Below are 15,364 nucleotides of genomic sequence, written 5' to 3'. Positions count from 1 at the left end.
AGCCGCTCTGCAGGAGAAAGATGAGGCTGTCTGCTCCCACAGTTCCAGCTCCCTTATCAGAAACCCACAGGGGCAGCTCTGCCATGGTTGGAATCAACCGGCTGGCACTGAGTGTTTTGTCTAATGCTCCAATAAAAGCAGGAGGAAGGCAGACACTTAGGCCACACTTGGCTAATCCCAGTGCTCAGGAATCCCTGACATTCTGGGTCAATGTGTGATAGGGACTCCCATGAGAATTTTAATTTTAAAGGACTAAGATGAAAAAATATGTTAAAGGGCGAGGAAGCCAAGATAATTCATTGAAGCTATCTCCTGGCTGTTCTCATGCTTGGATGGAAGAAAGGCTATAATAAGTCCTTCCACATAATGCAGGCCTAAGATCCCTCATCCCCAGGCAAACCTCCTCCACCGCTGTCTACAAGCACCCCAGCTCATCACCACCGAACCACCGAAGCAACTCTTCTTCCCACGGCATCCCCCTTGCCTTAGAGCCCTGGACTTTGTATTTGAGAATCAAAGAAAGCGTTCAACCACAAAGGTGCAGGGAACGGAGACAGTCTCACACACCGCTTCCCTTTCTTGAAGTGGCAGCTGTACTTGGGGTAGTCATACAGCTCCGTCATCCTCTCCTTGTACAAGCCGCGGATGGGGCACTGCTCAAGAAATGGCACGGTGATCTTGTTCTGCGCCTCCACAAAAGCCTGTCGAGAACATTCAAATGGGCAAAGCAAGTCAAACATGGCATCTGCAGGTGAAATGCTAGCTATCGATAACGATCAGAAAGCCTTTTTTTCCCAATAATCACTAATGATTCCTCTGCTAGTCTAGCTCAGTGGTTCTCAACCTTCCTAATGCCACAACCCTTTCATACAGTTCCTCATGTTGTGGAAACTCCCGCAACCATGAAATTATTTTCATTGCTACTTCATAACTGTAATTTTGCTACTGTTATGAATCAGGCAGCCCCTGTGAACAGGTCTTTTACTAGCCTAAAGGGGTCGCGACCCACAGGTTGAGAACTGCTGGTCTATCTCATTTATCTTATATATAATATATATCTGTGTTATCCATCAACCTTGTCTCTAACAGTACTTTATATCTTGTGTCTATCAACCTTCTACCGAATAGAATGACTCGCTGCCCAGTACCATGTCAGCCTCACAGCCGTGGGTATGTGGGTGGGCACCCAAGCTGCAGCCACCGTGTGGATCCATCCCATGAAGGGTCTGCCCTCTGGTGTTGGCTGACTCTCCACACTGCCAACCACAATGACCTTTTCTGGTCACTGGTCTTTCCTGATGGCACGTCCTAAGCCCGGAAGCCAGGCTCCCCCAGCCTTGCTTCTAAGGAGTATTCTGGTTGTTGTTTCATCTAAGATGGATTTGTTTATTCTTCTAGTCTCTATGGTTTATTCAATATTCGTCACCAACTTTATCAATTCTTTGGCCACTCTTTATCACTGTTCAGCCTTTGCATGCATGTGAGGCATGGGATCAGGTTGACGGTAGTCATCGAAGTAACTTATGTTCTTGGTGAGTGGGTTGGAAAGGGGGAACTGATTACAAGGATCCACATGTGACCTCTTCCCTGGGAGAGGGACAGCAGAGAAGGGGGGAAGGGAGACTCCGGATAGGGCAAGATATGACAAAATAACGATGTATAAATTACCAAGGGCACATGAGGGAGGGGGGAAAGGGGAGGGAGGGGAAAAAAAAAAGAGGACCTGATGCAAGGGGCTTAAGTGGAGAGCAAATGCCTTGAGAATGATTGGGGCAGGGAATGTATGGATGTGCTTTATACAATTGATGTATGTATATGTATGGATGGTGATAAGAGTTGTATGAGTCCCTAATAAAATGTAAAAAAAGAAAAGAGGAGAAAAAAATGATTAGGGCAAAGACTGTACAGATGTGCTTTATACAATTGATGTATGTATATGTATGAACTGTGATAAGAATTGTATGAGCCCCTAATAAATTGTTAAAATTAAAAAAAAATTTAAAAAATAAATAATTAAAAAAAAAAAAAAGGTTAAGGGAGTCTTTTGCAGCAGATCCGGCCCCTGTGTCATTTGATTTCTTGACGACTGTTTCCGGGACATTGACTGTTGATTCAACTCATGCTTTTCTGGCACTCCCTGTGTAGTCTGCAGATATGCAGTCATGCAGCACTCACAATCGCCCTATGCAGATGGTTCTTGTCTAGCCCAGCTTTGCAGGTGGGACGCAGGGTCTAGTGCAGTCTAAAAGTCGCCCGTCACACAGTGCGCAGTAGCAGGGCCAGCACTGGGACTCATGTTCTCAGCAAGCGTGCTGAGCCACCCCACAGACCTTGCCATGTCAATGAGCTGCTTGGACACACTATCTAGGTTTCAGGCCTCCCAGCCAGCAGCAATCAGTATCAAACGATGGCAGAGGTAAAGAGGTTGAGGCACCTGGGCACCGTGTCGGTCTGGACTTAGCATTCTAGGATCAACTTCAGTTCACACATTTGGCTAAAATGTGAAAACTGAAGAATATTTGTAAAATGACACTGGGAAAGGAGGCATTGAACAGAATTGTCGACAACCATATTTTACAAGGAAGGACAAGAGGTGGCCTGCAGAAAATCCCGAGGTGCCGGCAGCAAAGGCTGGGAAAGGAAGCGGTCTCACTAAAGACCAGTTGCGTCCCAGAGCGCCTTCCTGCCAGCAGAGCAGGGAGACAGTGCTCAATGCGATCACATTTTGCCCACCTAGTAATTCACAGGTGGTGATTATTAAGACAGGAAACATGAATTAGTACAAGCTCTATCTTCAACCTGAGGTTTAATCAGAAGTCTGCTTATCTCATACATCATATCCCACATATGTATATCCATCTTCAGGACATGGTAGAGCAGACAAAAGAGGTCTTATGATCAGAGTCCACTTTGAGATGCACTATCAAGGTCTGAGACCCCAAACATACGTCGATGGAGGCAATTCCAACAGTAAACCCCGAGGGCAGGGTGGAAAGTGCCCGCAGTGAGATTCTGAGCCTGCAGCTCTTCAGTAGCACCAAACCTGGTCTTTCTCCCACGGAGCGGCTGATGGCTCAGAGCCACCTAACCACTGCACCACCGAGCTCAAATGGGTCTGTAAGTGGGCAAGCTGTCGGAGGCTTGGGGCTCCCCTGCACACAAACCCCACATCGGCTCTTGCAGGAGAACAAAGCTGCTGGAAACCACGTTCGTGAGGCATTTGAAACAAGCGCGGAAGAGTGTGAGCAGGAGTAGTGATGAGCAGCAGTCTTTGCAAGAGGAGTTTTGCACGTTTCTTTGCAATTCAGGAAAAAGGATACTATTCATAGGTCATATTTCTTATTTCCTTTGAAGAGAAAATAAAATTTTTTGAGTCTCGAAGAAACAGAATTCCAAATCTCTAATGCAAGGGATTGAAAGCGTGGACCTGGTCTGTTCACCATGGTCCTTGAGGTGAAAACTGTGTTTACATTTTTTTTAAAGGGTTGAGTGGAGAAGGGGAGGAGTGTGGAAAATCCAACAAAGCCAGGGCTGGCTGGTATAGACTAAAATATTTACTCTATGACTCTCTCCCCCGAGTGTCGGCTGACCCCACTCCACCTCATAGGAAGAATGTCAACAAGCAAAATGACTTTTGTTTTGTAGGTGCAAGCGCGCTGCCTATGTCAGAGGCACCGAGAGCATTTGGAGATCTCAAAGTGCACCCGAGAGCAGCCTCTCCTTTCACAGTGAGAGCACACCTGGAATCAGGTGTGGGGGAGGCGTCTGACCTACTCTGACTTCACAGTGGGTGGGGCTGGGCGGGGGGAGGGGAGGGGTTGTTATCAGAAAATCATACTCGAAACCAGCCCAAGGCCCATTTCTCAGAGACAGGGAGGAGACAGACCCTCTTTCCTCCTTTCTTACAAATTTGACAGCAATGGTCACTTCCAGGACACTGGACTTCTCTGCTGGGCAATCCTTTACAGTGGCCTCAGAGGCCATGCTCACCATTATGGGAGTTTATTAAGGCCGATAATAGGTTATAATGCAGAATCAGAAATGTCCTGGATACTGCTCCTTAGTCAGGACAGCCTTTTCTCTGCCATGCCCACAGGCAGTTCTCTGGCCTTTAGTCCCTTGGTCTGGCCTCTGCCCTGCTTGGGCAGTGTTACAAAGCTCTTTTAAGCACTGCTGGTAAATGTTCAAAGGGCACTCCGCTCTGCCATAAGGCTCAGCATGAAGACACTCAACTTTAGCTCTTTGGGTGAGCAAATCCAGCGCCTCCAATTAAGTGTCTAGAGGCACCCAGCTCTGTAAGCAAACCTCGTGTCCGAAGGCACTAGCTTTACTCATTCCACGGGCCAGGAAGCGCTCCGCTCTGTCACTGCCCTGGTGTCACAGTTCTCTATCTGGATCGAGAAGGTTCGATGCCTAGGAGTCTGTAACCACCACTACCATCAGTCCCCGTGCCTGGCTCACTTTATACCTAACAGGACGGCAAAAACGGCCCATCCTCAAGTCAGAGTTCCAAGTGATTGTGATCACAATTAGCCTTGGTAACCTTCCCTTACAAGGGAATCACAGGGTCCTTTCAGCAGCTTCCGTACCGTCTCTTACCAGACCCATCAAGGAAGGAGGAAGTACAGTCCCCCAGCATGGACCCCCCAGTCCTTCAGTGGGAGTTACAGAGACTGGTTAGAAGAGCCAACTCCCTCAAAATCCATGTCACCACAATGCCATTTATGGAAACCAAGGCATGGGCTGTTAAAATGACTTGGTCAACACCCCTGAAGCTGGAATTACTTTTTTCCAGTCATTACAACACTGATTATGGGCCAACCCCAGAGCTGACACAGGTGTGTAAAGGAATTTGCTCTGCTTGGGCAAGGGAGGAGAGGCAACCTGGGCCTCCCATGATTTTCTCCAGGTTGGGTTGGGAACCATAGGCAAGGCAGGCAGCCAGGACATCAACAAGGATTTCACAAGAGCCTCATTCATGGACATAAGACGCTCAGCTCATCTTGGCATGGTGGCTAGAGGGGTGACAGGACCAAGACCAACCCCATGTCTACAAGGAGCTAAGTAATGAATTAAAGGGGGCACAAATGGCAAGATAAGTAAACAGGTCAGAGGATTCCGAGTGGTTAGTCCTACGGCTACAGGCGAGGAAATCAGATGAACAGAGTAATGACTGCAGACATGTACAGACATCACGAGTGTTTAAAACCTTTACAGACACTTGGCATAGCTGTGATATTTACACTAATCTATCTGCTGAGGTCATTCACCAGAGATCTCAGAAATGCTGGACACATATTTTAAGCGGGGGAGGGGGGAAGGGGTGGCAAGAAGTCCTTCTGCAGAGGCTTTGAAGTGAGGTCTGAGGGTTGAGAGAGAGCCAGTCAGTCAGTGCACGATGTGGGGGAAGAGTGGGTCAGGCAGAAGACCTAGCAAATACAAAGGCCCTGGCATGGGTTGGCCGGCGGTGCACAGCTCTGAAGGCGAGTCCGGTTAGCATTGCGGGGAAGGAGTGGGACCCCCAGCTGACGCTGCAGAATGAGGCAGGAGCTGGAGTGGGCAGGACTGGAGAGGTAGATAAGAACTTGTTTCTTGAGTGGCTAAGCCAATCATTCCATAATGTGTCTACCTTGGAAACAAAACGCTCCTCCTCCTCCTCCTCCTCCTCCTCCTGCTTTGGAAGACAACTTAGTAGAAGCCAGGAAGCCATCTCGGAGGGCAAGAGCGTGGTCCGGGAGAGACACAGGAATGGGAGTGTGGCAGTAAGGACACCGGGGAATGGATGGGCACTTCCCTTGCATGACCGACGAATCCAGGCAGAGTGTGGATTGCAACATTTAAAACATATGGGAAAGCACAGTCTCCGTTCATTCAGATTTGGGGCCCTTCAGAAATGGCGGGCCCGATGGCTTTGGGAGGCTATGGCAGCAGCATGGGACTAAAGAATGATGGAGCCCCGTGGAGGGAGAGCACTGTGAACACAAGAGGAACCGCGGCTTCTGCATGAAGCACAGCAAGCCCCTCGTGGGGGAGAGGAGAGAGTGTGCACCAGGGGGGTACACACTAGTTTGCATCTGGATGGCTTGTTCCTAATCGGACCTCATCAGAACATTCTAGCTACATGGGGCAGTGGCTAGCCTCTGCCCTTCCACTGGGAGATTCTCTTAGGGGCTCAGTCTAAAGACTCTATCCCTCAGTTCTTTGGGTTTATGTTTGCATTAGGGTGTGCTGAAGCCTCACCCCGGCTTTGGGAGGCCCAGATGGCACCAAGGGCCTTACACTGCACAGCACACGGTTCAGTTCACAAGGCACTGTGGCTTTGCTGCTTGTAGCTCTCTCGTGTACAAGCAGAGCTCCTAAAAAGGATCCAGCTCATGCTCCACAGACACACTGACGTCTCTCGTACAAAAAACTCACAGAGCCATGGGGCCAGGCAAAGTAATGCTACTAAGTCATTTTAGGACTGCTACGTCCAATTTTGTCATCTGCCAGTCCACAATGTTAGCCAATGATTTAAAGGCTGCACCCTTCCGGGTCAACTACGCGACCCCAGGCCAAATAGGACTCTAGGTCCCGAAACTCCCCAATGCTTTCCTCATGCACATCTGAACAACTTGGACAAATCCTGTCCGTGGAGATCGGTGGCAACCCTGCTACCGAGAAGCTTTATTAAACCTAAGTGCCACGGACTGCCCACACGATTCCTGTTATTCTACCCGGGGCCTTCGTGGTCGAAAAATCAGAAACGTGGGAGATAAGGAGAAAGAGATAAGAAAAGGAAAGCACACAAGAAAACACTGCAGGGTTTCCTTGGCAAAGGAAGAAGGGTGCGGAGAACCCCTCCAGGGAGGCACAGCGGCTCGGTCACAGGCAGCACTCTGAAAGCCCCCTCGTGGCCGGTGGGGCCGACCCTCTAACAGCGATCGCTGGGTTTATGTCTGTGGATGAATCCGAATAAGCTTTCAGAACACAGCGTAGCTGTTCAAAACTAAGAAATCCTTTTCATATCCTGTTCTGCTTCAACGATTCCGTGATTAAAACCAAAAAGGAGAGCGGATGGCAATGCCATCAGGTACAAGATCCGTCGTCAAAGCCACCAGGAGAGAACGATGAGGCTTTCTGCTCACAGGGGCAGTCCTGTGCTGTGCCATGGGGTCACTCTGGGAGTCAGAATTTGACTCCAGGACCCCGGGTGTGGTTTTTTAGATGACAAAAAGGAAGACCAACTCACAGATGCACTTGAACTGTGGTGCTGGAGAAGAACACTGATGAGATCGTGGATTGCCCACGGAACAAACACATCAGCCTTAGAAGAAATACACGGAGAATGCTCAGTGAGAAGCAAAGATGGAGAGACTTTGGTTTCCTTCCTTTGATCATGTCGTCAGGAAATCACAATGCCAGACAAGGGCATCGCGGTGGGAAAAGCGGAGGGTCAGTGGAAACAGGAGATGGGGACATCATGCCCACCAGGACGGGCTTAGACAGGCCAAGGGTCATGAAGCTGGCCCGGGCCCGGGCAGGAGTTCATTCTATCATACGCAGCTGCCAGCATGAGCGAAGCAAAGGGGACAGCCACCTGGCAAAGCAAAGCTTGCTCAGTTTGGGAGCAGGGGACGCCTGCACCACTGCTTGCTCCGTAAACAAGCTTTAGGAGTCGTTCTCACGTGCACTGCATTTTAATCTACAAAATATGTCTCCAAAGTCCTTTTATGTAAAAGTTCCTTTACACGAACGAATAAAACTGATGCAGGTTGTTAATAATCAAATAGATAATTATACAAAACCCTGAGGTGTGCGCTGCAGAGATCAAAAGGATGACTTAAGGCTAGAGCTGTGGCATGGGAGGAGGAACGGAGGGGAAGAAGCTCCAGGCTAGGGTGGGACTAGGTACTTCAGCGTGGCAGCTGGAGGCCAGTTACTGCTCACCAAGGATCAGGGAGCGGAAGCCCTCACTGCACGTTTTCTCAAATCTGATCACCACCAGCACGCCTGTGGGGCTGCAGCTTGACTCCCTGTGTGAGTCTGGGTACTGTAGAGAAACAAATCCACAGAAACTCATGTATGAGAGAGTTTTATGTAAAGGGTAAGTGCGCATCAAGAAAACATCCCAACCCAGTGTTGCCCAAGCCCACAGTCCAACCTTAACCCATATGTCCAACACCAATCCACAAAGTCCTCTTCCATCTCACAAACAATGCAATGATGCAGATGCAATGATGCCTATTGCAGGAGGAATTACGAGTCAGTGAATGTGTAAGCATCTCAGCGCTGGCAGGGGTCCCCACATGGCTGCTTCGGCACCCAGAGCTGCATCGGGGTAGGTCCATGTGGCTTCTCCTTGGGGTTGTCTTGCAGGAAGTGAGCCTTGCCATCTAAAGCAGGGAACTGGCTAAGGCAGCTGCACGCTGGTCTAACCATCAGAAAGCAAGAGACCTGAGAACTAGAAAGGCAAGGTTCACTGAGCCATTTATCCCTCTGCCCTTCAATTAACCCCACATGTGTTTATTTCTATCAGCCAGGTTGGCACAGTAAGCTAACTACCTCACTCCCCGTGGGCTCAGTTCTTTGGTGCACACTCTTACTGAGGATGAACCTGGTGAGAGAGGGTTGATTTGCATCTCAAATCCAAACTTAACTAGAAACTGACGCATGCAGAGGAGTAAACTCACACACCTCCTCCCTGAATAATTTCATCAATGAGGGAATCCACCCGAGGGTATTTAAACAGTAAGAAAAATAGACCAGTGCCCTTAATAATGCATAGGAAGGGGCTAAAAGAAGTGCTGGTCATTGACAACTGGCGCTGTGGGTTAGGCACTGGGCTGGTAACTGCAAGGTTGGTGGTTCTCACCCTCCAATGGAGGGAGATGAGGCTGTCTGCTTCTGTCAAGACTTAGAGTCCCCCAAACCCTATATTGCAGCGGTTCTCAACCTGTGGGTCACGACCCCTTCAGAGGTCAAACGATGCTTTCACAGGGGTTGCCCAATTCATAACAGATGCAAAATTACAGTTATGAAATAGAAATAAAAATATGGTTGGGGGAGTCACCACCATACGAGACACTGTGTTAAGGGTCACGGCATTAGGAAGGTTGAGAACCTCTGGCATAGAGGCTGCCGTGTGTTGGCGTCAACTCTGTGCAGTAGGTCGGGCTTTGGTTTTGGAATGGGAAGTCCCGCTGCTGAGAGTAGGGCCAGTGTGGCAGCAGCTGACCAGTCAGAGGACCAAGGCTTAAGCTGCTTGACCAGGGCTTGTTCAGAGGTAGGCAGGCACCTGGAGCAGGAAGCGGAAGGCCCATCGCTGGTCTGAGGGCTGGTAGCATGACTCTCTGTTCAAGTTCTGCCCACATAATTCAGAGCTGCACAGAGGACAGGCCATGTTGTCTACGCCTGGGCACACCTCACACTGAATGGCAGCAATCACACTGTGATAGGTCAGGTGCTCTGTAGCTGAAGAAAATGGTTGGTTCTGGAAAGTGACAGTTGTGCTCTCAGAGAGTTTGAGGTTGCTCTCTCTTCTGAGGAGATTTTGTCACTTCCTGGGAGGCTTCTAGGAACCAGCAGTTTGCATCTCAGGTGGCTGCAGGTCTTGTGACTGACAGCTGCATCCCTCCTACCTCCTTTACAGAAGTAAACCCCGGGCTGGTCAAAGCAGTGTCTCCATTCTTGTCCACCAGCAGTCGTCAATAACATGGTTATGAGCCCAAGCACAGAAATCAGAATCCTTTCATGAGAGGACTTCATAAAGTTGGTGGAAAATTCTAGGATCTTTTATTGCCATTTCTGCATGAACTTTTTGAAGCCCTGTCATATACCAGGGCAGAGACAAGCCACAAAGGTAGAGGCTATCAAACTGGAGATTTGGAGCTGAAAATTCTCTGTGCGATCTAAACTGGCCAGCTCCATCTTTCCGTACCACGTGGGAGAGGTTCCTGGTAACAGAACCACCAGAAAAGCTGGAAACCTAAGAGAATAGGAGAAATGAGTGACAACATTCTTAGGGACGAGTGCACAACATTCGGATCCTTCTGTGCCTCAGAGGCCCAGACCCCCTTAGGGATTTCCATGATGTGACCAAAAGTACACAACGTTTGAGTTGAGAGAACCAGAATGTTTTTTTCTTGAGATGAATGAATAATTGAACTATTGAACTGTATAATATGTGGAATAGGTGCCAATAAAAATGATAACAAACAAATAAAAGAACCCATCTGGTAAAATCAAACCAAACCCCCTGGAAGCGAGCGATTCAGACTCACTTTGACACTGGGTGGTTCAAACGGAATCCACTCTGAGGTATCTCAGAAGCAAGGGTCAGGCCTGGTGCAGGGGCCACCATAAATCAGACTGGCTCAACATCACCTGGGACCAGAGGATCTGAGCGGGTTTCAGCACCACCGTCAAGAACAGTCACCGACCACAGCTCTCCTAAGAGGTCTTTTGCTGAGCGTGGTTAAACATGATCAGCCTGCAAAACTAGGGGCTGACTGACACAGAGGCTTGCCCGTGAGCTAGTTAGGGAAGCTAGAAAAGGTACCTACACTAAAAGTCTTTAAAAAAATTTTTTTTCCTGTTGAATGAGAAAAAATAAAATGAAACGAGACACTCAAATTAGAAAGGTTTAAAATAACAGAGGGAAGTAAGAAATTAACAAACTAGAAAATTACAAGGGGGTTAAATTGTAAAGGAAGGAGTGAAGAAAAAGTTTGATCAGAGCTTTATTGAAACGAATCAGTGGTGGTGGTGTGTGAATGGATTCTGACACAGTGACCCAATGGACAGGGCGGAATTGATCCATAGTGTGTCTAAGGCTTCGTCTTTATGAGAAGAGACCAGCAGATCAACCCCCAATCCCAGACAAACTTAGAAATAATAAGAAAATACACAGAGAAAGGGTAAAAGCACTCATGATAACAGAATGCTATGCAAAGCTACACACTAGCAAAATGAAATCTCAGTGAAAGAGATGATTTTCTAGAAAATACAAATGACTAAAATCGATCCAAATGAGAAAGATTTGAACAACCCATCAGCAGCTCCACAGGAGAAAAGACTGAGCCATGTGCTCCCATACAAAAATGCCCTGATGATTGAGTGCTCGGTTGCTAACCCCAAGGTTAGAGGTTTGAATCCACACAGCTCCTCAGTGGGAGGCGATGCTTTCATAACGATTACAACCAAGGGAATGCCTGTGGGCCGGTTCTACTCAGACACGTGGAGCCATCATGAGTTGAAAATCAACATGGCGGCACCCAACAACACAACACTCATGTCTAAGGGGGGGTTGGGACGGTACAATGGTTCAGCACCCGGCTACTAATTAAACAGCAAGGTTTGAATCCCCCAGGAGGTGCCACACAAGAAAGGCCTGCCAATCTATTTCTAAGTGCCTGAAAACCCTACGGAGTGAAATTCTATCTGAAACACACCAGCTCTACGATTGGTTTCTTTTTCTTTTTCTAAAAACGCATTGTCTCCACTTTGTCCAAGGCAGTTTCCCATACATTTTAGACTTGATTTACTTATGGAGTTCCGGTGTCCCAACAGATAGCCTTTAGCTGCTAGCAGAAAGGCCGGCTGTCTGTCCTGAACAGATTTCAGCTCAGCCGACCCGACGGGGGCTGCTCAAATGGGGTTGCTATGAGCTGGTTTACACTCCAGGGTGCTTCGTAACAACAAAGAATTACTTGGAGTTACTGGGAAACAGATTTCTGACAAAATCAGATGCTTCATGAGTGGAACCTGGGAATGCATGTTTAACAAGTGCCCCCACTGGGTGCTTCTAAGGATTGCGAACTATCTTTTTGGACACTGCAGAATAGGGTGGAGAATGAATTTAGAAAACGAAATGTGAACAAAACAAAATCACAGAAAAAAAGGGGGTCAGAAGAACAGAGTTCTCTTAGTTTCTTTAGCTGTCAATTCTGTACTGTTTCTCCAAGGGTACCCAACCAGTGTTTATCACAGAAAATCCTCAGATGATGGAAACCAGAGCAGAGTGCTGTCCACGAGGAAAATGTCGACGTTCGCTTCACTCACTTTGTCAGTGATTCAGAGTCAGCTTTTCCAAATGGTGATGCCTCCCGTCAGTGGGCTTAGAGACCCACCTTCTACCCAAGACGGGACTCAGGTGCCTTTCGGGTCCTGATCTCTAGCAGCTCAAAGCAGCCTCGCCTTCCCTAAGCTCTGGTCCTCTCCGGCAAGAATGAAAATTCCATGCAGCAGGGGCCACGACTCTCTTGTTTAGGACTAGAGGGCCTAGGTTCCCAAATGTACTTCGCCTACCACCCGCTTTCCAGGGGAAAAAAAAGTACTCAGTGCCCTCCTGAGGATGAAAATGTTTTGTTCTGTTGCCCATCATCCAGCTTAAAATGTAGGCATCTGACTTGTGGCCCTTCTAGTCATTCCAGCACCCCAGGAGGGGGTGGTGCCCACTTGGGGAAACACTTTGACAAAGCATCCTCCCACTTAGCCTGATGCTTGGCATAGGGTCAACCGGGGCAGGAGTGGGAAGAGGAGGGGCGGGGAACAGAGCCCCTCCAAAGAGCAGTATAAATACCGAACAGCCAGTTTCCATTGTCCTTCCCTGGTGCTCTTCCTTCTCAGTGGGATTTAACAGTCCACTTAGTGGAATGACTGGCACCCAGTGCTGGGTGGGAAAATGAAATTCCTGCCACAGAGACCCATCTGATTCCTGCCTGACCCCAGCCTCGCCTCTAGTCCATCCCATGAGCTGCCCTCATAGCCTTGTCAAAAGTCCCTGTTTTCCTAAGCTGGCTAGAACCAGCTGCTACTGCCTGCACCAAAAAACACAGTCATTATAGAAAACCAGGGGAGGGCAGGGAGAGAGAAAATGGGAAGCAGTGCTTAAAAAGAAAGGCAGCCATGTTCTCAGCTCCCTTATAGACTGACTATTATTCCATCTGGGATGGAATGTTCTCAGCTCCCTTATAGATTGACTACTATTCCATCTGGGGAACAGAAGGAAGCTGTTCGCAAAAGGCACGTTTCAATTATGGATTTATGAAATGTTTACAAACCATAAAGCTAAGCATTACTATAGATGTGGCAAGGCAGTTAAGACCTTGGAAGATTGGAGGTTGAGGCACTGTGAGGGAATGTTTACTTAAAGCCATTCCCAATTCCCTTCCAGCAGGGATAACTGAGGATAGGGGAAGGCTATTTCAGGGCCAACTTTGTCAGGGAGATTCACAAGGTCCCAATTAGAAGGGACGCTACCAAATAGCTTTAAGGTAAAATTTGGCCTAGTTTAATGGTACTTTAGGCCAATGACACAACACTTAGAAATTGCAATTTCATTGCAACTCACCTGTTTCACTGAAACTCACTTGTTCAGAACTAAAACACCAAACTCACTGCTATCAAGTGGATGTCGACTCATAGCGATCCTGTAGGACAGGATAGAACTGCCCCTGTGGGTTTCTGAGATTTTTTTTTTTCTTTTCTGAAAGCCCAGCATTCAACAGGAAAATTCTGGTTAGTTCTATGAAGAGTAAAACAATAAAGGATGACTAATAATTAGTGACCTAGATCTAGCTGGAATATCTGTATCCCAACCCATGTTAGCAGCAATGTTCAAAGGGCACCACCTTGTACAGAGAGGGAGCTAATGTCCTCTTTTTTTACCTAGTGCGGCTCTCAGTGCATGGGGGGTGGGGTGCAGAGGTAGAGTTATTAGATATATGCAGATATGTTTCTCATTGAGAGAAACCTCAGGGGGGCGCAGTTCTGTGAAAATGGCTTGACCATTAAATACAATTAAGGGGAGCACTACAGGTCAGGTATTGGGCTGCTAGCTCCAGGGCCAGTGGTTCAAATGAACCAGCTGCTCAGCGGGAGAAAGGTGGGCTGCTCCCGTGGAAATGTACAGTCTCAGCCTTTCAACACTCAGAGATTGCACTCCAAGGGAGAAGAGAGCCAACCCCTGACACTCAAAGGGGCAGATCTTCCCCAAGGCAGAGCTCAAGGGGCTAGAAAAGGAGGCAGAGAAACAGGAAACACCAGGAGGAGGTGAGACAGGCAAAGGGAGCTTAGGGGACTATAATGGGTGAGTTGAATAAAATGGTATTTGAATTGTTACATGTCAAAATCAGATCTGCTCTGTAAAGCTGCAGCTACTTCACAATTTAAAAAACCATAACGAAACTACAGTCCGGCACCCTACATAGAGGGCTGCTATGAATCAGAATTGACTCAGCGACATTGGCTTTGGTTTTTCATTATCCATGAAAAGCTCCAAGTTCTTTCTTTCTGGGCATCCTCATTGTGTAATACTGTTGTCAACTCCTGAAGCCACAGTTAAGACAGGCTGAGAGGGGGAGATCTCTTAAAACAGTGGTTCTCAACCTGTGGGTCGTGACCCCTTTGGGGGTTGAACGATCCTTTCACAGGGGTCACACAATTCATAACAGTAGCAAAATTACCGTTATGAAGCAGCAATGAAAATAATGTTGTGGTTGGGGGTACCACAACATGAGCTGTGTGAAAGGCTTGCGGCAGTAAGGTTAAGAACCACTGTCGTAAGAGGTTACAAGCACACTGCTTGCATCCAGACTTTGTTCATGGAAAATCAAGTCCAGACGTGAAGGGAATGTAGCAAGGTCAAGCAGGTGTGTGTGTGTGTGTGTGTGTGTGTGTATGTGAGACACACTGTGGACTGAGAGCCCCACAATGGGCAGAGGACAGAAAAAACAAGAACGTGGTGTTCTCACGGGGCTCTAGGTGAGAACAGAGCACGCTGCTGACTTGACAATGCACACAAAGCGTGCTCACTTATTCAAAGTATAATCAAGACCTTTGCCATATATTAGAAATGAACTTTCCCATGCATTTCCCATTATCATCTTGGTGCCAGAAGAAGTGACTATGGCTTTACTCACTGTAGAGATGAAGAAGTGAAAGTTTGGGTGAGGTGGCTTGCTATACAGTCTTACTGTAAGAGAACACAAGACTACAATTTGTGTCTTTGGACTTTTAGGGAGAGAGATGGATGGCTGACTGGCTCTTGCCCCGTGCCTCCTCTGGATGAGGGAGGAAGGGTAGTCATGGAAGAAGGCACTGGGCAGCCGAGCAGGCTGAAATACTCAGCACGGAAGTGGGGGTGGGGGGCGGACAACTCAACACACCAGCACGTGCCGCTGCAGTGACCTGTCCTCCGACAGGAGGCCAATTCCAGTTTTGAAATGGACATGTCCAGCAGCTGCGAGAAGACCTTGGAAGTAATAAAGTAACACATGAGTGAGGTGAGGCTTCAAAGCCTTCCAAAGGGTATTTCTTCCAGGACAGACCCTGGAAGAGCACCCATTAAGTGGGGAGTTGTCTGGCTTTCCTTCAGTCTGGG

The 15,364-nt window shown here is 48.1% G+C and overlaps 1 protein-coding gene across 1 annotated transcript in view; it reads right to left on the bottom strand.

Moving 5' to 3' along the window:
* The window catches only part of PREP (prolyl endopeptidase), a 114,104-nt gene that overhangs the window by 79,569 nt on the left and 19,171 nt on the right, over positions 1-15,364 (bottom strand). Inside the window, exon 3 of the mRNA XM_075554720.1 lies at positions 568-701. Within this exon, the coding sequence (XP_075410835.1) occupies positions 568-701 (134 nt within the window). The remainder of the gene's footprint in view (positions 1-567; positions 702-15,364) is intronic.

Source organism: Tenrec ecaudatus, chromosome 7 (assembly GCF_050624435.1).
Source record: "Tenrec ecaudatus isolate mTenEca1 chromosome 7, mTenEca1.hap1, whole genome shotgun sequence".
NCBI lineage: Eukaryota > Metazoa > Chordata > Mammalia > Afrosoricida > Tenrecidae > Tenrec > Tenrec ecaudatus.
The sequence above is the reverse complement of the archived record's forward strand: the minus strand, read 5'-3'. Positions and strand labels throughout refer to the sequence as shown.